This window comes from Danio aesculapii, chromosome 13 (assembly GCF_903798145.1).
Source record: "Danio aesculapii chromosome 13, fDanAes4.1, whole genome shotgun sequence".
Taxonomy (NCBI): Eukaryota; Metazoa; Chordata; class Actinopteri; order Cypriniformes; family Danionidae; genus Danio; species Danio aesculapii.
Window position 1 is genome coordinate 10,665,808 of NC_079447.1, and position 23,553 is coordinate 10,689,360.

The window sequence follows — 23,553 nt, forward strand, 5'->3', positions numbered from 1 at the left end:
CTGTACGCAAATGGCCTCCACAGTCACTCGATCTAAAACCAATAGAGCACCTTTGAAATGTTGTGGATGTTTTAGTTGTAGTTAATTATAATACACCTTACAGCATTTTCTTCCAACATTATCAAAATTTTTGCCACTATTACCACACTAATTGTTGTCTTTCAGTAAGATGTGAGAAGAAGACATTAAGAAGGCAATAAATATTCATAAAAAAATCAAGATGTTTTGGGAAACTTTATTTAGATAAAGACTTTTACATTTCCAAAAAATTCTAATGTATATTTCGGATCAAGTAAAAAAATAAAACATTCCTTGGGCTCAACATGTAAACACTTAAACAAACATCAATAATTTGATGATTTTAGCCCCAAATTAAGATGTAATTGCATTAGTATAGTGCTAATAAAGCAGTCCCGCCATTTTTTCAATGCATGCAAATTATATTCAACTGGATTCTGCTGGGAGTGCTCTTATTTGCATGGATCTGGCTGCTGACCAAAACACTATTTTCATATTATTTGAGTGCAAAGGGTTGCATCATGTGTTGTAGATGTGTTTGAAGATGTTAGAACGATGAGCAGACGGATTTGACCACATTAGATACAATACAAATTTCACAACTATAAGTTCATATATGCAAATTAAATACAGTATTTTATATTTATTATAATTTAGCTTTTGTGAGCCATTCTATAATAATTTGGGCTAGGATTATTTTAAGGGACGTTTCAGCATCGATATCCCAATGGATGTGTTCGCAATAGTCACATCTCAGGAGATTCAATGTTAAGTTACATGTTACAGTCGATCAGCAATTGAGAATACATGAGATTTGTGGAGTCATCGCAGCTACTAAGCATAACAGATTGTAACCTTTATCTTATGCATGTGTTTTAAAGGCATTTCAAGAAAGTGTAAAGCATTCAGGCACAATAATGTAAAGCATCTGTAACTTTAATGAAGAGAAATGTTAATGATTTATTAATACAATGAAGACTATACAGTGTTGTTTGACATTGCATTAATACATTTCTCTATCTGAATACTGTTTGACTCTCCGGAAAACCATAAATAACTGTTTATTTAACTTTTTTCTTTGCTCTATTGTAATTATTCTTCCAATTATATTTTTTTAATACATGATTTAAACCCTTACAAAATCAACCCAACCAATCTAAATGAATGATTTATTTTGTTTTGACAAATGAAACAGGTGAAATTGTATTCATATCGCAATATATTGCACACAAAAATTATATGATCAATAAGTCCTGACAGCTTATGTTTTTATGTAACTTATAATCTAAAATGTAACTTGTAAATCTAAGTTAATCATGTTCTAACTTAACTAAGTTACACAAGCTGTTGTAAGTCAGTTGACATAATGTAAGTTCAGTGGACTCGTAAGGTTAATTTGATTCAGCTTAAAAATTTTACCAGGATTTTTACAGTGCAGCAAAACAAAATATCGCAATGCCAGATTTTTCCAGTGTCATACAGCCCAAATCCGGGCCCTAGTAAAACATACAGCGTATTTATCTCTACATACTTGTTTATTAGTTCTATATATATTTATTTTTATATATGCAAGTTGTATTTCTGTTCATGTTTATATGTCCCCCTCTATCTATGCCGAATTAATGATGATAGTTGACCTTGTTTGTTAAATTATTTGGAGTGTTGTTGAGATATTTAGTGAGTCATGTGACCATAGTACTCAAAAGAGAGTCTAGACGCACCTGATAAACTGTACCTTGATGAAGGCAGATCCTTACCAAAGGTTTTTTAAGATTTAGCCATGTGAATAAAGGCTTTTTAAATTTATATTTAAATAATGCTTTGGGCTATTTCTGTTGTTGTTTTGATGAATCCCGTATCCAGAGAGCGCCGACCAAATATTTGAGTTACCCCTGAGCACTTTTTGTTTGTTTTTTGAAATATTATACAGCATAATATTTGTAGCTTGATGTTGATTGTCTAAAATTGTGCGCCATATCTTCTTATCCATTAGATAAAAATGCCCCTCCCTCAAATACCCCTTTTTTCAGACTTGCAACAGCAAGTAGCATCAACTGTGACTCAACTAATGGCTATTATTTAATAGTAAAAGGGATGATGCATTTGATATGTGCTTTTCATTTATCAGCACAAAAAGAATACCTCTTGTCAGGACATTTCATAAGACATTAAAGACTCATAACAGGTATAAACACATACGGATTAGCTGTGAAGAGATAGCTGTGAAAACGTGACTTCTGCACTTGGAATGTTTTTAGGTATGAGGTCACGCATACATCTTCACCCTCCACACTACTGGCAATATGTGCTTTAGGCGGTGTCTGTTGAAACAATGCAGGATTGTTCAGGCATGCACTTGAGAAATGACATCATATCCTGTAGCCCTTTCGCCGCCAAGTTTCCTTTTTTCCTTGGAAAGGAAGCTTGAATTAAATGCAACGGCATCAGAGAACACACAGCTGTGGTGCAAATATTGGATCAATAACGCATACTGATTGATAAATATAAGCTTGAGGCGCAGACCGTAAATCATAGCCTGATAAAAGTTTGATGAGCTGTCAGAAATATAGCTATTATATCAAGTTTTGACAATGAGGTTTGCAAAAGTGGTTCTGCTTCAGGGAGTGGAACTATTAGTACTTCTGTGACTAAGGTTAATCACTTCCAGATAGAAAACCACAGTGCAGACCTTCAGGTGTAGAAACACCCAGTGATTTCCACATGTGATTTCAGGTGTCATCTGTGCTGCCCTCGGCGACGCTGGCATGTACATAGTGGTCACACCCTGCAAACAATACCATAACAATAGCATTGTGTTATTGTAGGCTATTGTACTTTCGGAATGTATATGTCAAACAAGCTCAGACGTCACAGTCACAGCACGTTCCCCTCACAGATTTTGAATGCAACTTCCTAAAGTACTTGTGTGATGTGTTGTGCACTTGGCGTAAAGGTTTTTAAAGTTTTTGTTGGAAATTAGGGGGAAGTTGTGCATTCATGTGTCTAAATTGGTCTGACCCACAGATTAGTGTCTTTTACAGATCACTTCCTTTAAATGGAGGGAAATATGCTCATTTTACAACTACCGTAGAATTTAACAGTTGAGTTTTGGCATTTTTTAATCCATTCAGCGGATTTTCAGGTCTGGCGGGAGCACTTTTAGCTTTTGCTTAGCATAGATCATTGGAATTGGATTAGACCATTAGCATAGTTTTCATATAGGCTATAAATCTTGTTCTGTACACTAAAAATGCCGGGTTTCACACAATTCATCATGTTGCCACAACACAAACTTAAGGGTTAACTTAAACCTTTTAACAAATTTATGTGGATTGAACATAAAAAAATCAAGTTGTCCCAATGAAATCTCATAATTGTGTTGATTTAGCTTATTTTAAATAAGTCATTTGAACAAGCAAAAAAATGATGAACTAAAACCTTGTGAATGCATGTTTGCGTCAAAAATATTATTCAGTGGTTTGAAACTGGCAAATCTAGAGCACCAACAGACAGCATAAGTGTTCACAAAACATGTTTCTTGTAAAGTAAGCATTTGTACTGTAGGTGTCTGTAAAACTAGATGCATAGTTTGTATTTATTATAATCTTGCTTGCACATGGAAGTTTAAAACAGTAAAATAAACAATAAATTTCGTGGTCATCCATTAATCGGTTTATTTAATATCACAAATGTCATTGGGAACCGCTCAATATCCCTCAAAACACTGAAACATAATGATTATAAGTAAGAATTTATTTAGAATTTTGCATTGCATTTTCATTGTTTTAAAGTTAAATTGTCAATTTTACAGACAAATGACTTCTTTTGCAGGGATTTCATCTTTTTCAGTGAGTGTAGCTCATTCTTTTAAGCTAACAAATGTCACGTTTGCAGGTTTGTCTACTTTTTCCCCAACCCATTTTTTAGAAGTTACTTTGTTCAGCCAAACAAGTTCACAGGCTCATATGAAGACATTTATCTGCTCATGGATTGCACAAACAAACATGAAAATGTCCTTTTACCAACATGAAAAATCATTGACCTAGCATTGCATTACATAAAATGTACAGATTGTAATTCTAGCAAGTTCATTGTGTTACACAGGGTCCAGCTAAGGTACAGTTCCCATACTCACTATTATAAACTGAACATGTATAGCATTGTTTGCTTTTAAAGCAATAATTGTGTTCATTAAAAGCATTAAATGAATTAAATGCTGTTTTTGCTGAGGGGGGAGTTGTCATTTCATTATGTTGAATTATGCATTGCATTTAGTTGTTTTTTTAAGTAGAATATTTACATTTTAGGTTTTTTTTTTCTTTTTTTGTCTGTGACTCATCTTTTTCAGTGAGTGTCGCTCATTCCTTAAGTTAAAAATGTCACGTTTGCATGTTTGTCTACTTTTTTCCCCCCAAACCCATGATGTTTTGAAGTTACTTTGTTCCAGTTAAACAAGTTTACAGGCTCATATGATGCCATTTATCATGCTCTTGGTTTGACGAACAACAAAAACAAATGTCTTTTACTACATTAGAAATTGTTGACAGGTTTTGCATTTACATTATAAATACAGATTGTAATTCAAGCAAGTTCATTGTGTTAAATTATAGGGTCCAGTTAAAAGTACAATTCTCAATTGCTCACTGTTAATGAACTGAAACATGTATATTTCAATGCGATGTCATGAACATTTCATCATTACCAAACTATTTCATCACTGTAAGAGGCAATTCAATCATAACTTAATGTTAAAACAGCTATCATAACATTATTTATCCATATGTCGCCCTTTTTGGATTCTCTGAAGCTATAGAAATTAACACAGGAAATACATTGGGACCATAGTTTTTTTACATCCTTCAAAATAATCTTTAAATTAGCCTAAAAGCATTAAATGAATTAAATGGCTGTTTTTTGCTGAGGGGGAGTTGTCATTTCCCAGTGACCCTGACTGACCGTATAGCCTATTCAGCCAAAACACATTCTCATATATGCAATTGAGTTCCCGATCAACTCTTTGTTATCATCAGGTCCATGTGTTCAGAGTTAAAGATTGACTAGGATTGAGAATTATTAACTTTACATAAAATCTAATACTCCTATGGATTTCTGTGTTGTGGAACAATGCTGTACGCGTATTAACAACTTCACTCAGGAACTCATGCAAGTAAAATGGACTTTTTTTATGGGACGACGCTTATTTTGAGAAGATAACTATAGACTAGATAACTAGATTGCGCGCGTACACAAACAGGTTTTGCCTGTGTGTGTATGTGTGTGCGGCTGTCTGTGTGTGTGAGAGAGAAAGAGAGAGATGTGTGTGTGCGTTTTCTTCTTCAACTGGAGCGAAAGTCAAAGCGTCTGTCGTTCGTCATGACTGTTACATCGATGAAGGGATTTTACACAAGGAATCAAACTGAACTTTAGATTGGTAAGTCGATTTCATGTCAAATTCATGTCAGGAAACATCGTTATATTTAATAATCTGTTCTTGGTTTGCTTGGCAGTAAGTTTGCGATACTTTTTAAGCCCGTATAGCGTTCCGTTTGAATGTACTGTAACTCGCATGCGTCGATTCTCAGGGGAAGCGCAACATGTCTGTGGTTAATTTTACAGAAGTGATTTGTTAACACACGAATATAAGAGAAATATGCAGTCCCTAAATGGTGGGCTCTCTGCGACACACCCAGAAGTTGTGAGACAGATGTGAGATCTTCACTCGATCTAATTCTGATTTTGAATGAAAAACTGATAACGTAGCTACTGTAAGAGAAATTATTTGCAATGTTTAGCACTAATATTTGATATATAATACAATTCAGAAAGTCCAGAGACCCTTAGTTCGCTTGACGTTACAAGTTTTAGTTCATTTTTACAAATGGACGCCGTGTTTCTTTTAATTTTTTTTTGTTTTAGTATCCATTTGTATTTAACCCCTTCAGACATAAATTATGTTACAAGGACAAACTAATATATGATCATTGTTTATTTCTACTTGAAATGCATATTAATTATAAGGAATAAAAAAATGTTTATTCATTACAAATTCATTTAATAGGTTAAATCAATGTCATTTCTTTAGATCTAATTTGTTATTTACTTTAATTATGAGATATTTTTATTTTTAAACGTAGAGAGGACGAATTTTATTGATGGGTTTCATATCATGATGACTTGCTTATATAGCAGTTAAAAGTTTTAAAGTATGAATACTGTTCAATTCTTTATTGTTTTGGGCAGTTTTTATAAGTTGGTGTCAAACATTCTTAGTGATTTGGGTAAGAACAACACAAACTCAAGAAAAGTGTAAGGCTTAATAAAGTTTTAAAGGTCTCTTACTGTACATATTTATGTTCATTTGAAAGGTAATCTCTAAAATTATATCAAATTTTAATTATATCTAGAGAATTTATGGTTTTATACATCAATGTCTGAATAATATTGGCAATTTTGACAGGTAAAGTTAGTGTCAACCGTTCTTATTGATGACAAAATTTAAACTTAGGAAAAAATTAAACACTTATAACGTTTAAAGGCCTCTTACTGTACGTAATTATGTTCATTTGAAAGGTCATCTCTAAAATGATATCAGATTTTAATTATATCTAGAATATTTTTGGGTTTTATATATAATTTCTGTATGATATTGTTTAGTTTAATGTACTTTATGCATGTTTGCTTTTCATATTCTGTATTTGGATGGAAAAAACACAATTGTTGCCCTGATGTGGAAACAATGTGCATGACCATTTTTTACTTTGATTGATCAAATTCACTCTTCTCTCTTGATTTAGGTGTAAACATGGCCCATCGTTCCCAGTGTTCCTCTGCCGGGGACAATCCCCTGGACCCAAACTACCTGCCCCCTCATTACCGTGAGGAATATCGCTTGGCCATTGATGCCCTGGTTAATGCTGACTTAGAAGGCTACTATGGGTTTCTTCAGGAAGCAAACGTGGTTGATTTCTTGTCCCAAACAGAGATTGAGTATATCAAATGCACAATACGTGCTCCTAATCAGACTGCCCAGCCGGAGAGGAGATACATGGCTGAAGATGCTGATGGCTCTTCTGGCACTTACTGGCCCGTACATTCAGACCACGATGCTCCGAGTTTGGACTTAGGCTGGCCACAACAATTCCGATTTGTTGGACCTACTGAGGTCACTACATTGGTGAACCCATCTGACCCTGAGATGCCCAGTATCAAGGAGCAAGTTCGTAGAATGATCAAGAATGCACAACAAGTGAGTTCAAATGCACTAAGTAATATTTTATTAATGCATCAAAAAGGCAGCGAATGTAAACAGTTTTTCCTTTGTCACTTTGTTGTTTTAAATAGCTTTGTACTGTTTTCACAAGTACTGCTTAGTAAAAAGGTTAGTACAAAAAGTCAAACTGGTAACACTAGTTTTACAGCTGGCCTTTCATTCTAAACTTGACACAATGACAGCTATTATGCACTCTTAAGGACACACTATTAATCTTCTTTTATTTAACGAAGAGTTAATTCAATTGCAAACAGTATAAGATTTTTGTTACTAATCGCCCAAGGTTAATATAATTTCAAAATAAAAGTGCGTGATTAGTTAAGGCATGAAATGGCTTCAGTGCTATTTTTTTTACTTTTTAAAATTTAATTTAGAAAAAAAAGGCCAAAAGGGGGAGAAAAAATAAAGAACAAAGCTGTTGTCATACAGGGTTACAAAATCAAGTCACAATACATATGAAGCACATTCTCACATATTATTTACAATGGCATAGTTTATTTTTGCCAATACTTGTTGCACTTTTTTTAATCAAGTTTTATGTTAAAAGTCAGTCTCTCATTACAGTGAATTTCCTTTAAAATTCCTATACATTGAGTCCTTGTAGGAGGATCAACCTGAAAGTTATTTTAGACTTGATGGCATTTAAATAGTGACTAAATTAACTCAGAAAGTGTTATAAGTTCCACCACTGCTATATTCCTGCATCACAGACAAGGGCATGCCCAGCTTTAAGAACAGTGTAGATCAGTTTATTAGGGAAAGAAATAGTTGAAGTAAAATAACATTATAATAGAGATCCATTAGGTAGTAGTGGCCACAAAAGTCAGATAAGTTTGCCCTCTCAATTTTTTGTTGCTTTTGGTGTTAAACTCTGATATAAATTACCCCTAAAATGTTATTGCTTTTCTGCTACTTACCAAAAGTATTTGAATGTAGTGAAGTATGAAGTATTTGTCAATAACTGTAACAATTAATTTCTGGTATTTTTCCCAAGGTATAATGTAATAAATGAGTAGTTCAATTCTTCTCCCGATATCTTTTTTATTTCAGTTTCTACTTCATACCAGAAGGGCTGTATTTTTGGACAAGCGCAAAAAATGTGAAAATGGTTAGCCACTAAGGTTCCATGTTGTCTTCAACAAGACCCCAAACTTTCAACACCTGTACGCAATGCAGACAGTTTAGGTGTTAAAAAGTACCTCATCTGATTTTGCTGTTCAAACTCTCTCCAAGCTCCTCAGTTTGTGGTTTTTGCATGTGACACACATATCTGTCCACTCTTCCTCTGTTATTTGTTGGTCTGACTTTTTCTCCCGTTTTTGTTTTATGTAATTTGATGATTGAGTCTTACTGTTTTGTATGCATTCATATCATTTAGACACCAGTTTTTTGTTTTCTTCATTTATGTATGCATCCGAAATACTGTGATCAAATTATAATCATCCTTAAATTTATTCATAATTTTAATTTTAAAAAGTAATCTCTAACTTGCAAGCATCTGTACTTTAATGCGATCTTAAAGGCATACTTCACCCAAAAAACTTCCATGTGTTTATAACCTGTTTGAGTAAGATACTTTGAAGAAAGCTGAAAACATTTAACCATTAACTTCCATAGTAAGTGTTTCTCCTACTATGGATGTCAATGGTTTCAGCTTTCTTAAAAATATCATCTTCAGTGTTCCACTAAAGAAACTCATAAAGGTTTATAACCTTAAGGGTGAGTAAGTAGTACGTTTTTTTTGGGGGGGGAGTGAACTATTCCATTGACCTTTAGTCATTTATCAGACGCTTTTGTCCAAAGCAACTTACAATTACAATACACAAGAACTTGTTTGTGCTCAGAGAATTTAGTGCTAGAGTAGGAGTCAGTTCTTCCCATACATAGACCTTACTTGGTCAGGCCGCCCAGATACAGTAGATTAACAGCTGCCCAAGTATATTTAATGACACATCAATTTTTTTACTATTATTAAAATCCTTTTACACTTTTTTTATATCCACTCAATATAACCACACATCCGTGATCGATTAATTAGTGGAAAATCTTCTCTTGTGTATCCATTTCGTTCTGTGCGAGACCTGTCAACACTCTCATAATCTCACATGCTCTGCAGACCCACAGAGATGTGCCTTTTTGGGACCTGTCTGGGATTCTGCTTTTGCTTTCGCTTTCTAAAGCTGTCGTTAATTGTATATGTTTTTGCATGAGAGTGAGAGAAACATTTAACAATTCATTCTTTAATCTTAACAACTCAGAAAAACCTTACAATATACTCGAAGAGGACTAAATGACTGGGTCTAAACTGGCTGCAGTGGTAATGGTTAATCAACGCATTTGCCTTATTTAAATAATCTACATGTTTTAATCTCGTAATTATGATAATTTTTAGAGATATTGTCTGTTTTTTCCCCCCTTTTTGTCATTTATTTCTCATTTGCTGATTATTTTTTTAATTTGAGGATGTTAAAGTGGTGGTCCACTACGATATCATATTTTAAACTTTAGTTGATGTGTAATGTAGCTGTGTGAACATAAACAGCATCTCTGAATGTAAGACGCTCAAAGTTCAATGCAAAGGGAGACCTTGGCTTTTACAGAGTTAGCTTAGCAAAGCCTACAGCGAACAAAATTTGGGGACTACAAAAAAATACTTCCGGGCCTGTGAGATCACAAACATAGTTTTTACCGCGCACACACACTGCGCAGCAAAGGGGCGTGGCCAGAGGTAATGTTACAGCAGAGAGAGCTAAAATGCCTTCCAAACGTTGCTATTTTCACAGAGCTTCTTCTGTTTCTGTATTTTCTTCCAAATGACACGACACAAAGATAGAAGTGCTTACAGTTTAATTTTAATTATGTTGCAGAGAATTATAAAATACTTAGCAAACATGATTTGACTAAACACAGCTTCCAAAATCTCTCGCAGCTCAGTGCTGGATTCGGTTAAAATCTCCTCAAAGAAGGAGCAGCTCCAACAAGCAGAAGCTGTGAACTCTGAGGGACAACCTGTAGGTGTTTTTATTTGTTAAAATTGATCATGACATGTACAGTGTCTAGCCTTAACGGTATGCTGTAGCAAAGATGTAAACAACCGGAAACGCGTGCTTGTATGGGCGTGACGTGGAGCCGATCCGCGAATCACAGCACATTATGATAGATGACCAATCAGAGTCACTTGAGGGTGGGCCTTTCAGAGGAACTAGAAAATAAGACAGTCATTTTCATGTTAGCTGAGTAGCTGTATATAATCAAAGTGAGATTTATGAAAAAAATAACAACGTGATTTCCTTCAAGTGAAACATGAGCACACATTGCTTTGCATCTTATAAACACAACCAAGCCTTAAAATGACATTCTGTACCACCCCTTTAATATATTCCATAGGCTATTTTAAATACATATCTAAAATGCTTCAGCATTCAAGTTTGCTTTAAACTTGAAAGAGAGAGGAAATTTTGACCTGTCAGTGGGTGCGCATGGCTCCTAAATAACATAAATGTAAGAGAAATAGTGGATTCCTTTTATTTTAACAGTCTTTTTTTACTTTAACCCATTGAAATGAAACCGTGTATAACAGTGTTATAATAAATCAAATTATTGTTAAAAATAAATAATGTTTTGTTTGTCATATATAGTTAACTATTTATGTGATATGGGTAAATGGTGTTTCAATCTGGCCACCATCACAAGTATATTTCAAACCTGTGTGAAGCACTGGGAGTGTTTTTTTATTTATTTGATGTTGTCATTAGGCCCGGATTAAGAATTCAGAGGCCCCTGGGCACAATGTCTTGTAGCCCACTACCTGGCCTCAAGATTAATATAATATTTTTTCATAAAAAATATATAATGTAATGCCCTACAGTACATGTATTTCTAGTCTACAAAGATTTAACTTATTTTTAAAGCATTTAAAGCATACTTTGAAAAAAATATACTATTACATCTAGTGAAAATTAATGGATTTTAATATACTTGTTCAGGTTCACTGAAGCAGAACTAAAATTTATATTGAAGGATATTTTTAATGTATAACTTCTACAAACTTATAATGCATATGATTTGGATATAACACCTCTCCAATCCAGTTCTTTGAGTCTTCTATAATACACACACACTTATTAATGATTCCTATTGTCTTCCTCGTGATGAAAAGTTGGCAATATCTGATATGTAGTGGGGGAAAAAAGAAGAATGAGTTCATCAGACGCTGGATTCGAACCGGGTTCATGATCGATTGCATTAAAACATGTTGCCATGATCTTTATGAGCTACGCCACTCATGCTGCTGTTTGTCGATCTCTTTAGTTCTGTTGTCTCTGTCAATCAAACGGTGATCACTTAACTAGCTCATTCCAACGAGATGTGCTATTTGCACTTAGCCTAAATATCACTACAAAATCAGTGTTTTTTCCCCTCCTCGCAGGGGCGCCAAGTGCGCACGGGCCCCTGGGATTGTGCCCATAATGCCCATTGGTTAATCCGGCCCTGGTTGTCATAAGTATGCCTTTGTACTGTAAAAGTATCATCCATATCTTGCAGACTTGTTTCTCTCTGATGTGTTTTTTTTACAGTTGAGGTCGTTTGAGTTTCAGATTTGGTTCATTTGCTCTTGGGAGGCTTTTATGTCTGAACTTTTGACTAGTGTAAAACAGACTGGTTACCACATTGTCAACAGTGATGGCCCAGTTTAAGTAAACATAAACGTAGACAGCGTTCCTTGCCCTCCACTTATCTTCATCTGATATTCGCTTCTTTGTCATTATTTTGTTTGTTCTTTTTCTGCAGACATTATATAGTGATGCTTCATAAGCATTTGAAGTAATCAAATTCTGTTGCATACTTATAGACATGCCTGTAAAATGGCTGTCGAAAAAAATGTTAGTGAAAAATATTTTCTATTGTAATAAAACTACATACTAGTGGAAAAAGGTTCTTAAGCTAGAAAAAAACTGAAACTCATTCTAACTTCATTGCAACACTATTGTTTGTTTTTTTTGTAATACATTTGTATTTTTTGTTCTAGGTTATTGCTGTGGTAATGGATATGTTTACAGATGTCGACATCTTTGCTGATATCCTTGGTGCAGCAGCACGTGGTGTGGCCGTTTATGTTCTTCTTGATGAACTAAATGCTCACCATTTTGTTGCAATGGTGAACAACTGTAGGGTTAATCTGGATGAGATAAAAGTAAGTGGCATGTGCTTGAGTTTTAGCGCAAATTTAGTTGTCATAAAGAGGGTTTTGTTAGCATATTAATAAAAGGGAAAGATCACCCAAAACTGAAAATTCTGTCATTATTTATGCACCCTTCATATGTCACAAACCTGTTTCTTTGTTCTGTTAAACAATAAATAAAAAAAAAAAAAAAATATATATATATATATATATATATATATATATATATATATATATATATATATATATATATATATGTATTGTATATATTCAAACAGGTAAACATTGACTTATACTGTTTGTTTTTCCTACTGTGGAGGTCAATGGTTACAGGTTTCCAGCTTTCTTCAAAATATCTTATTTTAAGTTCATCAGGAAATTTTTATAAAGGTTTAAAACCAATTAAAGTGAGTAAATAGGTAGGTTTTCATATTTGGGTGAACAACCCCTTTAAAATTGATTGTCTTTTACATTGGTTTAAACAATGGAATAGAAATATCATGACTGATACTGTACGTACTTTTTATTTTTACAATATTTTGTATTAACACTGTATGTTAGAGTAATATAGACTCAGTTGTCATTGTTTATTATTAGATGGTGCATCTTTAAAAGACAATTAAAATGTGGTTGTTAGAAGTCAGTACGAATGCAGTATTATATTTTTTTTCTTGCAGTGTATGCGGGTGAGAACCGTCTCTGGTAGTACCTATTTCTGCCGCACAGGAAAGACTTTCAAAGGTCAAATGATGGATCGTTTTATACTTGTAGACTGCAGAGCTGTTTTAAGTGGCAACTATAGGTGAGTGTGTTTTACATTATGACAAAACCCTAACCTTAAAAACAAAAAAGCAACCTTAACATTTTTTAAATGTTATTATATAGCACATTTTTTGTGAATGGCCGTATGGCCATTTTATGTGTATGGCGGGGGTCTCTTCACACCACCACCAGTGTGCAGCATCCACTTGGATGATGCAACAGCAGTCACAGGACAACAGCGCCAGTGTGCTCACTTCACACTAGCTATTGGTGGGGTGGAGAGATAGTAAGCTCATTTGAGATGGGCAAAATCTGCGCAGAATTGATCACCAATATGTGTTCGTTTTTTTATTTACGTTTTTTACAACAGTATCTCCAGCAGAAAAAGATATCCAAAGATGCTGTTTTAATTGTAAAAAAAAAAACAGTATTTGACAGTGATTGTGACCATCTTTTTGTAAAAATGGTGATATTTCAATTGGGTCCATTCCCTCATTAAAAATACTAGTAATTATTAGCAATACTCTAGTGTTTTTGAACCATGTTATAAAAATAGCCTATTAAATTCTATGGTTGCTCAGGTATCACAACAACTATAAACAAAACCAATACTAAAAAAAGATTTTCAAAAACACAATAATAATTACTATAAATTACCATAGTATTTTTTCATGAGGTCATTCGTCCGCGATAAAAAAATGCGAACACGATTTCCGCTACTGTTGATGTTTCCAGGCGGCAAAACAACGAGATTCAAGAAGTTTCTGACATCTGATGTATTTTTTGAGCCCTCCTCTTACTGCAGCCAATAGAGGGAATTTGGCCAGGACACTGGGGTTACTCTTTACGAGAAGTGCCATGGGATTTTAAATGTCCACAGAGAGTCAGGACCTTGTGTTAATGCCTCATCCGAAAGGACAGCGCTCACTGACAGTATAGTGTCCCCTTCACTATACTGGGGCAAGAGGACTCCACAGAACACAGTTTGAGTGCCCCCTGCTGGCCTCACTAACACCACTTCCAACAGCAACCTAGTTTTCCCAAGTGGTCTCCCATCCAGGTACTGACCAGACTCAGCCCTGCTTAGCTCAGTGAGTAGGCATTCTTAGGCTGCAGGGTGATATGGCTGTGGCATGTGGCACATTAAAATATGTGTTGGCTAACTGATCTTCTCACTTTGTGTTGCAGCTTCATGTGGTCATTTGAGAAGATACATCGCTGTCTAGCTCATCTGTTTCTGGGACAGCTTGTGTCCACCTTTGATGAAGAGTTTCGGATTTTGTTTGCCCATTCGGAGCCACTGGATGTTGAAAATGTTTTGGCCAATATGCCACACTACAGTAGTGAACCTGAAAACTACTACAACACAGAGAAGACCGCCATGTTTAACAGACAATATCCAACTGTAAGCATGGACTGGCCTGAATGTACTGCAGCTGTTCACATGAATGCGGGTCCCAAAATGTTACCCTATAGGAGTGAATCCATGCACAGTGCACCAGTTGCAATGCCTGCTCCCCAACAATATAGAGGAGATCATCAATTCATTGAGCATGGAAGGCCAATGAGAGGACCAACTGAAATGGTTGGATACAAAAGGCATAGCTACGGAAATCTCCCTGATTTTGAATATATGTCCCCTCAAAACCATCCAATGAGAGGGAATCAGTACATGGAGGAAGCAATGTCCCACGGTGGTCACTTGCAAGGGAGCCACATATTTACCAGGAAACTGGATTACAACTAGTTATGATATGTATGGGAAGTTTAGAGGCCAAGGCCACCATGTTGGATCCGTTATCAGGCTCTGGCTATCCTTCTGAGGTAGATGAAGCTGAACCAACTGGAGGTTATGATCATGTTCAAAGATACCTCCAGTCTCACTCTGCTATGGAGGAAGGACATGCTCCAAGACATCTATTGCCTCCTGTTGCAGTCTGGCCGTAAGAGACATAGCATGGGATATTCTTATAAATGTCAGACCTCCCCAACTCAACCGAACCAGCCAGAACAGAAACGTTTCTTAAACGTGAACCGCAATACCCACAGGATCTGAGTCAAAAGCAAGGCATGCGGGATTGGAGAATTAGCTCATACCTTAGTACATGTGAAGATGCTGGAGAATTAGATGTTACTGAACTTGAAGGATCAAGTGCAATGATGAGGTTCCATGGTTTACACAGGACGTTCCTTGTGGCCCTATACGCCCTGAAATTAGACCAGGAAATCGAGAGTTAAACAGGATACCTTCACCAAGGGAAAATCTGATGCCTGTCCAGATACAGAATGATTCTGTTTTTACGGGTTAGTTCACTTAACCATCCAACAGACTTATCACAAATCAATTTCAAATCAACACCAACATCAACCTCAGAGGTCTTCTTGCACCACTGAGGGTGAAAAAGCAGAGGAGATGCAGAATAGAGAACCAAAAGAGACTAACCGGATTAGTGAAGAGTTCCTCAAGAGAAAGCCCAGCAGACCTGTTCAGAGGAGTTCCAGACTGAGACACTCATTGATATTCAGTTCAAATTTAGAGTTGAATACACAAGAAGAGATGAAAGATACAGCAGGAGAAATAGATGGGGATGAAGCTTTAAAACTGTCAGCTCGTGTGTCACATATTTGGATAAGAGGAGGACTGGTTCTCCATTTCAGCCTTTCAGTGGAGCAATTTTACTAAGTCAGCCACATTTGATAACTCTGCCACAGAGTCTGCAGAACCTGAGGATGAACTAAGCAAAACAAGTGAAAAATCTGATTTGGAAAACCCCCAAAATCTTCAAAGAAACTAATTGAGGGTGCTCAGGAAGAAAAAGACCTGCCTCAAACCACAGTCCCTGAAGGAAATAGCAAAAGGATGGAATCGCCATCTAATGTTTTGCAAAAAATCATCATCTCTCATAGATATGAATGACCCGGACTGTAGACTGAGGTATTTCAAAGAGTTGGCAGCCAAACGCAAACTTTCAGCAGCAAAGACTTCTCAAAACAATCCAGTGAAAGCCACCCAAAATTTGCTCTACCAGAGAAACCTGCAAATAATGACACAGATAAAAAGCTGTTTTCAAAACTCCAGACACTTCACTTAAATCAAAACGACAGCTGTTGCAGCAGAAATCAAAGAGACATATAAAGATCCCAAATGTGAAGAATCAAGTAAAGACATCCTTCAGAGAGCCACAGATGCTGAAAAAAATTAGATTTAAGAAAAAAACTTGCAGAAGAGTCTGGTTCAACTTGCTCTGGTTCAAAACAATTTTTCCAAGAAATCAGAGATTCAGCTCTAATACCTGTGAAGAGGCCAAAACAGTGTCTACAGTTAAAAATCAGACCACATCTCCTCAAAATCAAGTCAGTTCTGTTGCATTCAATGCTCCCTTAAAACATTCTGCCCCCACTCAGTATCACATTGAAAAGAAACAAAACCATATCATGGTGTTCTGGAAGAGAGTGGTCTGCCTGTAAGTACCACAGACAAAATCAATGTCACCAATAAGCACCACTCCAAATAAGGACTGTCTATCTGCAAATGATTCCCAAACTCTTGCACAGAGCTCACTCTGCATTTCTAGCACATCCTCAAATGATGTGTCTTTGGATTCTAGCTCAGCATCAAACCTTGCAATTGTAGATAACAGCATACTCTCAAAATCTGACCACAGAGTTACAAGTCCTTTCCCAGCACTTTCTACAACTGAAGTTAGTTCTGCCCAAGACCTCGCTCCAACAACTGTAGGCTCCTCTCAAAGCCTAAATGATACTGAAATAAATAAAAACCCTTCTCAACAACATATTTCAAAGCAACCTCAGCTCGTAATTATAGAAGATGAACCTTTCCAAAAACCTATATTATTAAAAACTGGCTTCTCCCAACCCCCTCTTGCCCTAAAGCCTACTGCTTTGAGTGAAGGCTCAACTAAGCTCACAATTTCTACAGAAATTAAAACTTCTCAAAATATCCCCATCACAACAAAAACAACTGACTCTGTACAGCATCCAGCATTAGAAAAGGGTGAATTATCACTAACCTCCACTACAATTAAAACATCTTCTCAACAGCCAGTGACAGAGGAGTACTCTTTTCAATCTCCTGCTGAAACTGGGACGGACTCCACTGAGGCACAAAGTAAAACCACCAAACCAACCACTGCAATAGTGACAGATACCTCTGCTGTGAGAACCAGCAATAAACCTTCTCAACAATGCACTGGTTCTGACTCTGCTGTACTGAGGAAAAATTCTTCTGAACAACCCACCTCAGCTGAGATGGACTCTATTGAGTCTTCCACTTCAGAATGTCCCCTACAACACACTGCAAAAGAAAGTGAACTATCTCTGGATCCTACCACAGCAGATACACAATCTTTCATACAGTTAAATTCATCTGTTGCAGCCTCTTCACAACATCTGAATGCAACTGAGACAGACTCTTCTCAAAACTCCACTGCATCAATCATAGACTCCTCCCAACATCCCACTGCAACAGCTACAGACTCTTCTCAGCACTCCACTGCATTAATTACAACCTCTTCCAATCCACTAACTGCAATGGCCACAGAGTCTTTTCAGCACTCCACTGCAATAACCGCAAACTCTTCCCATCCACTAACTGCAACAGCCACAGAATCTTCTCAGCACTCCTCTGCCAGTTTCAGCCAGTCCACTGCAAAAGTCACAGAATCTTCTAAAAACTCTTCTTTAACAGGCACAGATTCCTCCCAGCAACCAACTTCAACAGAGGTAGATTCTGCACAGCTGCCTAATGTAGCAGAGGTAGACTCTCTACAACAGATTCTGCATGCTGCAACAGAAACAGACCATTCCCAGCAGTATACTGCACCAATCACAGACTCGTCTGAGCTGCTCACTGCAGAGGTCACAAAGTCTTTCCAACAGCCTCCTCCAAAAGACGCACATTCTTTTCAGGAGGCTGTTTCAAAAGAGGTATACTCTTCCCAGAAGCCTGCTGGAACTGAAGTTGACAATGCCCTAAAATTAACACCATACACAGTTTCTTCCCAGAGGCCCAGTGCAACACAGAATGTCTCTTCAGTTATGTCCGTTGCAACTGAGATTGAATCATTCCAGCAGCCTGCTGCAAGAGAGACAGACTGCTTCCAGCATCCCACTCCAACAGAGGCCCACTCTCCCCAGCAACCCTCTACGACGGAAACAGACACCTTTCAGAAACCCCCTGCAACAGTCTCAGATTCTTGCCAGCATCCCGCTCCACCAGGGACAAACACTTCTCAGCAACCTGCTCCATCTGAGAGAGACTCTTCAGAGCAAGTGTCTGTAACTGCTGGTGTGGTGGAACAGACCACTCCAACAGTCACAGACACTTACCAGCAGACACCTAGTTAGAGAAACACTCTTTCCAGAAGACACTTTCAATAGAGACAGACAACTCCCAGCACCCCACTGCAAAACAGATGCAGTCCACAAAGCAAATCACTGTGCAAGACAGAGACTCTTCCCATCGGTCTACTCCTGTAGAAGCAGACTCATCCCAGCATCCCACTTTTATAGAAGCAAACTCTTTCCAGCAGACCACTCTAATAGAAGCAAGCTCTTCACAGCAGGCCACTTTAATTGAAGCAAACTCTTCACAGCAGACCACTGCAACTGAAACGGATTCTTCCCAACAGACTACTGTAATGGAAGCAAACTCTTCCCCGCAGACCACTGCAACTGAAACAGACTCTTTCCCACTGATCACTGCAAGTAAAACAGACTCTTCCCAACAGACCACTGTAATAGAAGCAAACTCTTCCCAGCAGACCACTGCAACTGAAACTGACTCTTCCCAACAGACCACTGTATTAGAAGCAAACTCTTATCGGCAGCCTTCTTTAATAGAAGCAAACTTTTCCAAGCAACCCCCTGCAACTGAAACAAAGTCTTCCCACCAGTCCGCTTCAGTAGAAGCAGAGTCTTTCCAATACCCCATTGCAACAGATGCAGACTCCTCACAGCAGCCCACTGCAACTGAAACAAAGCCTTCCCATCAGTCTGCTCCAGTAGAAGCAGACTCTACCCATCATCCCACTTCAATAGAAACACACTCTTCCCAGCAGAGCACTAAAACTGAAACAAAGTCTTCTCAGCAGATTACCCTAGTAGAAGGAGACACTTCCCAGCAGACCACTGCAACTCAAACAAAGTCTTTTCTACAGATTGCTCTAATAGAAGCAGACTCTTCTCAGCAAATCATGGCAATGGAGACAGGCTCTTCCCAGCAGACCACTCTAATAGACACAGACTCTCCTCAGCAGTTCACTGCAACGGAGACAGGTTTTTCCCTGCAGACCACTCCAATAGAAGCAGATTCTTCCCAGCAGCCTGCTGCAACAGAAATAGACTTCTCTGAAATGTCCACTGCAAAAGAAACCGACTCTACCCAGCAGACCACTATAATAGAAGCAAACCCTTCCAACCAGACTACTGCAACAGAAATAGACTCGTTAGAAAAGTCCACTGCAACAGAAACAGATTCTTCCCAACAGACCAGTTTAACAGATACAGACTCTATCCAGCAGACTATTCAAACAGATACAGATTCCTCCAACAGTCCTCTCCAATCGATACAGACTCTTTCCAGCAGACCATTCTAACGGAAGCAAACTCTTCCCTAAAGCCCACTGCAGCAGCCACAGACTTCTTCCAGCCGCCCGTAGAAGAAGGGGTTGACTTAACCAAGCAGATCACTGTAACAGAACAAGTATCTTCTCAAAATATTTCTAAAATAGGAGAAGATTTTTCCAAACATCCTATTGAAACAGAAAACGAATCCCATCGAATCATCACTGCAACAATGTCTGACTTTGCAGATGAAAAAAGAGACATTATTGTATCTAAAGACTTGAGCGAAGTGTTACCCATTTCACATGTCAGTACTGATCAGTTGACTGGTCTTGATGCAGTGGATGTGGGCTCAACCCAGCCTCAAGTTTTACCAGAGCCTTGCCTGTCCTCAAATGTAATGAACTCAAATCAAGATAGCACAGAATTCCAATCTAACATATCATCAAATTCTATGGAATCTAGCTGTCCAATTGACCCAAAACCTGAGAAAACAGATGAATGCCGGAAGAATGAAACCATTACAATGCAACCTCAGAAGAATGACACCTCGGCTATAGCTCCAGGGAATGAGATGCCTCACACAGACATTTCTACAGTCATAGACCCTAATGAGGTTGATGAAATCAAACAAACATCATCAGAAAAAGAAAACTCTGTCTCTGTCTCTTCAGAAGTGTCAGAAAAGTCCAATTTGACTGTAACCCATAATTCAGAAAAGCAGTCTACAGTGGCAGACAGTCCAAAATTGATTTTATCTGCCCATCAGTCATCTACAGCAAATGTTATCTCATGCAGCAACCTTAGAGATGACACTAAAGTTCTTTTAGAGCAAATTTCAGCGAAGAACCAAAGCAGATCAACCCAGTCCAAACAAACTCTCTCCTCACCCAATGAAGCTAAAGAAGGTGAGGTTAAATCTGCATATAAACCACTCTCAAAATATTCGGGAAGGCCCTGGTCCGAAAAGGCTACAGCAGAAGAACGGGAGATGTTGCTCCAAAAGATGGAGAAAATGCGGAAAGAGAGGAAGGTCTACAGCCGTTTTGAGGTATGCTGGAGGTTTTGTTTATATAAATTCAACATTTTTAGTGTTGTTTTATCAGATTGTGTAAGTGCGCATGTACTTTGTTTCAAGTAGGTTAATTGTTTGCGTTTGTATTTGATGTTTTCACAGGCCTCATGAAAAAAAAACTTTTTGGAAAAGTGACTCCAGGAGTAGACAGTAAGAGGGAAACAATATTTCCTAATTTTGCTCCTTCCTCCAATCTTACCTCATAACTATGAACCTGCGCAAACTTGGGATAAAGTGTCTCATAATGTCTGATTATACCAAAGAATGCTGCCTATGCTGATATAGTGGAAATTCCTAAAAGACTTACAAGGCTAAGCAGAGGAACTGTGTGCCAAAAAAAAAAAGGAACGCAACCTTCCCAGATGGAATAAGCTTTCGATCGGGCAGGATATTACCTATTGTGTGCCTATATATAGCTTTGAAACACATTTCTGAATCTTTTGCAATTATCAGGATTTCTGTCTAGAAACTGAGAGTTGGTTGAATTACTGTAAATAAAGTGTTGTTTACCAAACAAAGAGGTACAGTAACAAAAAAGTGAACTTGCCAGTGACAAAGCATGTGAGCAATGCAACCCAGGCTCATTCTGATTGCATACCCCTATGTACATTTCCGGAGAGTGCACGAATCCACCAGAGGCTGCTGTGGATGCATTTTCAGATCTCATATTTCTTTTGCGAGTGCCATTCATGCCTGCTGTTCTCACATAAATCCACCAAGGGCTGCTGTTGACTGACTGTCCACTGACTGAATGACTGGTCGACTGACCCACCCTCCCCCTTCCCTAAGCCCAACCAAATGTTTTAAAAAGCACAGATTGACTCGCCCACCCACTTCCCTAAACCTAACCGCAGTGTTTTAAAAAGGAATTCAGAAAAAGAAAAGCCCTCACCTGATTTTTACCACATTTTCAGATTTTACCACACTCTCATCCTGTTATTTACTTGTTTATTTTATTTTTTTAGCTTTTGTTTTTGTCTTACCTGCTTTCTGGAACCGTTCTTCATCGAACTCGAACCCTGTTGTCACTGTCAACTCTGCTCTGCGTCTCAAGTCCACCAATGTACATGTCAAGCTACCGGACAAAATGGTAACAACGAGAAAGCCGTCCATACGGAGATAAGTGGTCAGCTGGTAAGCGAGAAAAGTAACAGCGTCATACCTTCCCGTAGAGTTTATTATAAAGATGAAATGCAGCCATACGTAGCTCTGGCTGTATAATTTGCGATCTCCAGAAATGTATTTAGGGCTACGTTTTCAGAATGAGCCTATGTTGGAGCAATGTGGACCGGGGGGGAATATGTGAAACTGTCAGGAGCAAGAAGCAAATTGTTTTGAAAGTCTTGAAGATCATTTAATGTTCCAGCATGCTAACAAGTTATTGTTTTAGTGTCAATATAGCTACAACTGAAACTTATCTCCAAACATTATACTTTTTATTATTAAATGTAATTATCTTGTGCCCAAATGTTTGTAATATTTTGAAAGAACTAATAACCTAACTTCAACTTAAAGTAATGAGAGAACAGCAAAAAATATGGAACAAACCGCAGAATGACTAGAGGAAGCTTAGGAGAAGGAAAGGGAAATTAATCAGTCACAAATGCAGAAAACAGGAAAGAACATTTTTCTAGATGTTTGAGTAGATTGTTTTATATATACATACATACATGCAATAGAATGTGTAACAAAAAGTACTTTTTTTGGGGATTCTGTTTTTACCGTGTTGAATGAAATGTGCAATATTGTGAATATTGGGATGATGTACTGATGTTGATTTATTTAAATTGTGCAATTTAATGTTTGTAAACAATTGTCAATATAGTGAGACTGCATCTGTTGATAGTTCCCGTTATTTTCCTGTGTTGAAATGCCTGTTACGTGTTGCCATCCTTTCCAAAGCTTGTAAATCTAAATCATGTTAAAGTAATATGAGGTCTATTACACTGACACGAAAATAAAACTGAAAGAACAAGTTTGAAATATCAAAATCTCCATTGTGTGTTATGGAAAACAGATTTACAGTCAGAGACTTTTTTAAATGTGCAATCATTCCATTCGTTATCATTATGGATATTTACACTACCTGAAAAAAGTCTTGTCGCTTATCCAAGTTGTAGCAACAACAAATAATGACTTCTAGTTGATCATTCAGTATCAGATGTGGATTATATGAAAGGCAAAGGCCTCTAGATTAAGCTTATTTTACCAAAATTAAATATGATCAGGCCTGGGTTTTTTATTATTTAATTAGGACAGTAAGGTCTGACTTTGCTTAGACAAAAGTCTTGTCACGTAACAGAAATAATGTACAGTATAGAATATAAAGTCATGGTGCAGTGGGAAAAAGAATGAATATTGTGTATGTGTCACGGATTGGCCAGGCTCTTCCACCAGCATCACGCAACGATCACCGTCACCTGAGTATTAACCACGCACAGCTGCACCCAATCACTTCCATTCACTATATAAGCACACACCTCACTTCAGTCAGTGTCCGGTCTCGTTCCCACGAAGCGGACTCATAGCGAGTACCTCCTGGTAGTCACTATCACATTGATCTAATCTCTTGAACTTACCTGCTCTCTGTTTTGTTCCAGTCTGTCCAGTGTTCCCGGTGTCCTGTCTGTATTGAGTGTGTCTTCAGTCTGTCTTCCCCGC

General features: G+C 37.4%; 1 protein-coding gene across 1 annotated transcript; it reads left to right on the forward strand.

The window, feature by feature from the left end:
- Positions 1-5,303: 5,303 nt before the first annotated feature.
- LOC130240021 (protein FAM83H-like) lies at positions 5,304-22,868 on the forward strand. Its single transcript, XM_056471436.1, has 11 exons — positions 5,304-5,449; positions 6,813-7,264; positions 12,318-12,482; positions 13,148-13,272; positions 14,421-14,926; positions 15,004-15,175; positions 16,042-16,295; positions 16,702-18,594; positions 18,732-19,529; positions 19,613-20,868; positions 20,995-22,868. Exons 2-11 carry the CDS (start codon positions 6,821-6,823, stop codon positions 21,001-21,003), a joined length of 5,622 nt encoding a protein of 1,873 aa, XP_056327411.1. The 5' UTR covers positions 5,304-5,449; positions 6,813-6,820; the 3' UTR covers positions 21,004-22,868.
- Positions 22,869-23,553: the final 685 nt, after the last annotated feature.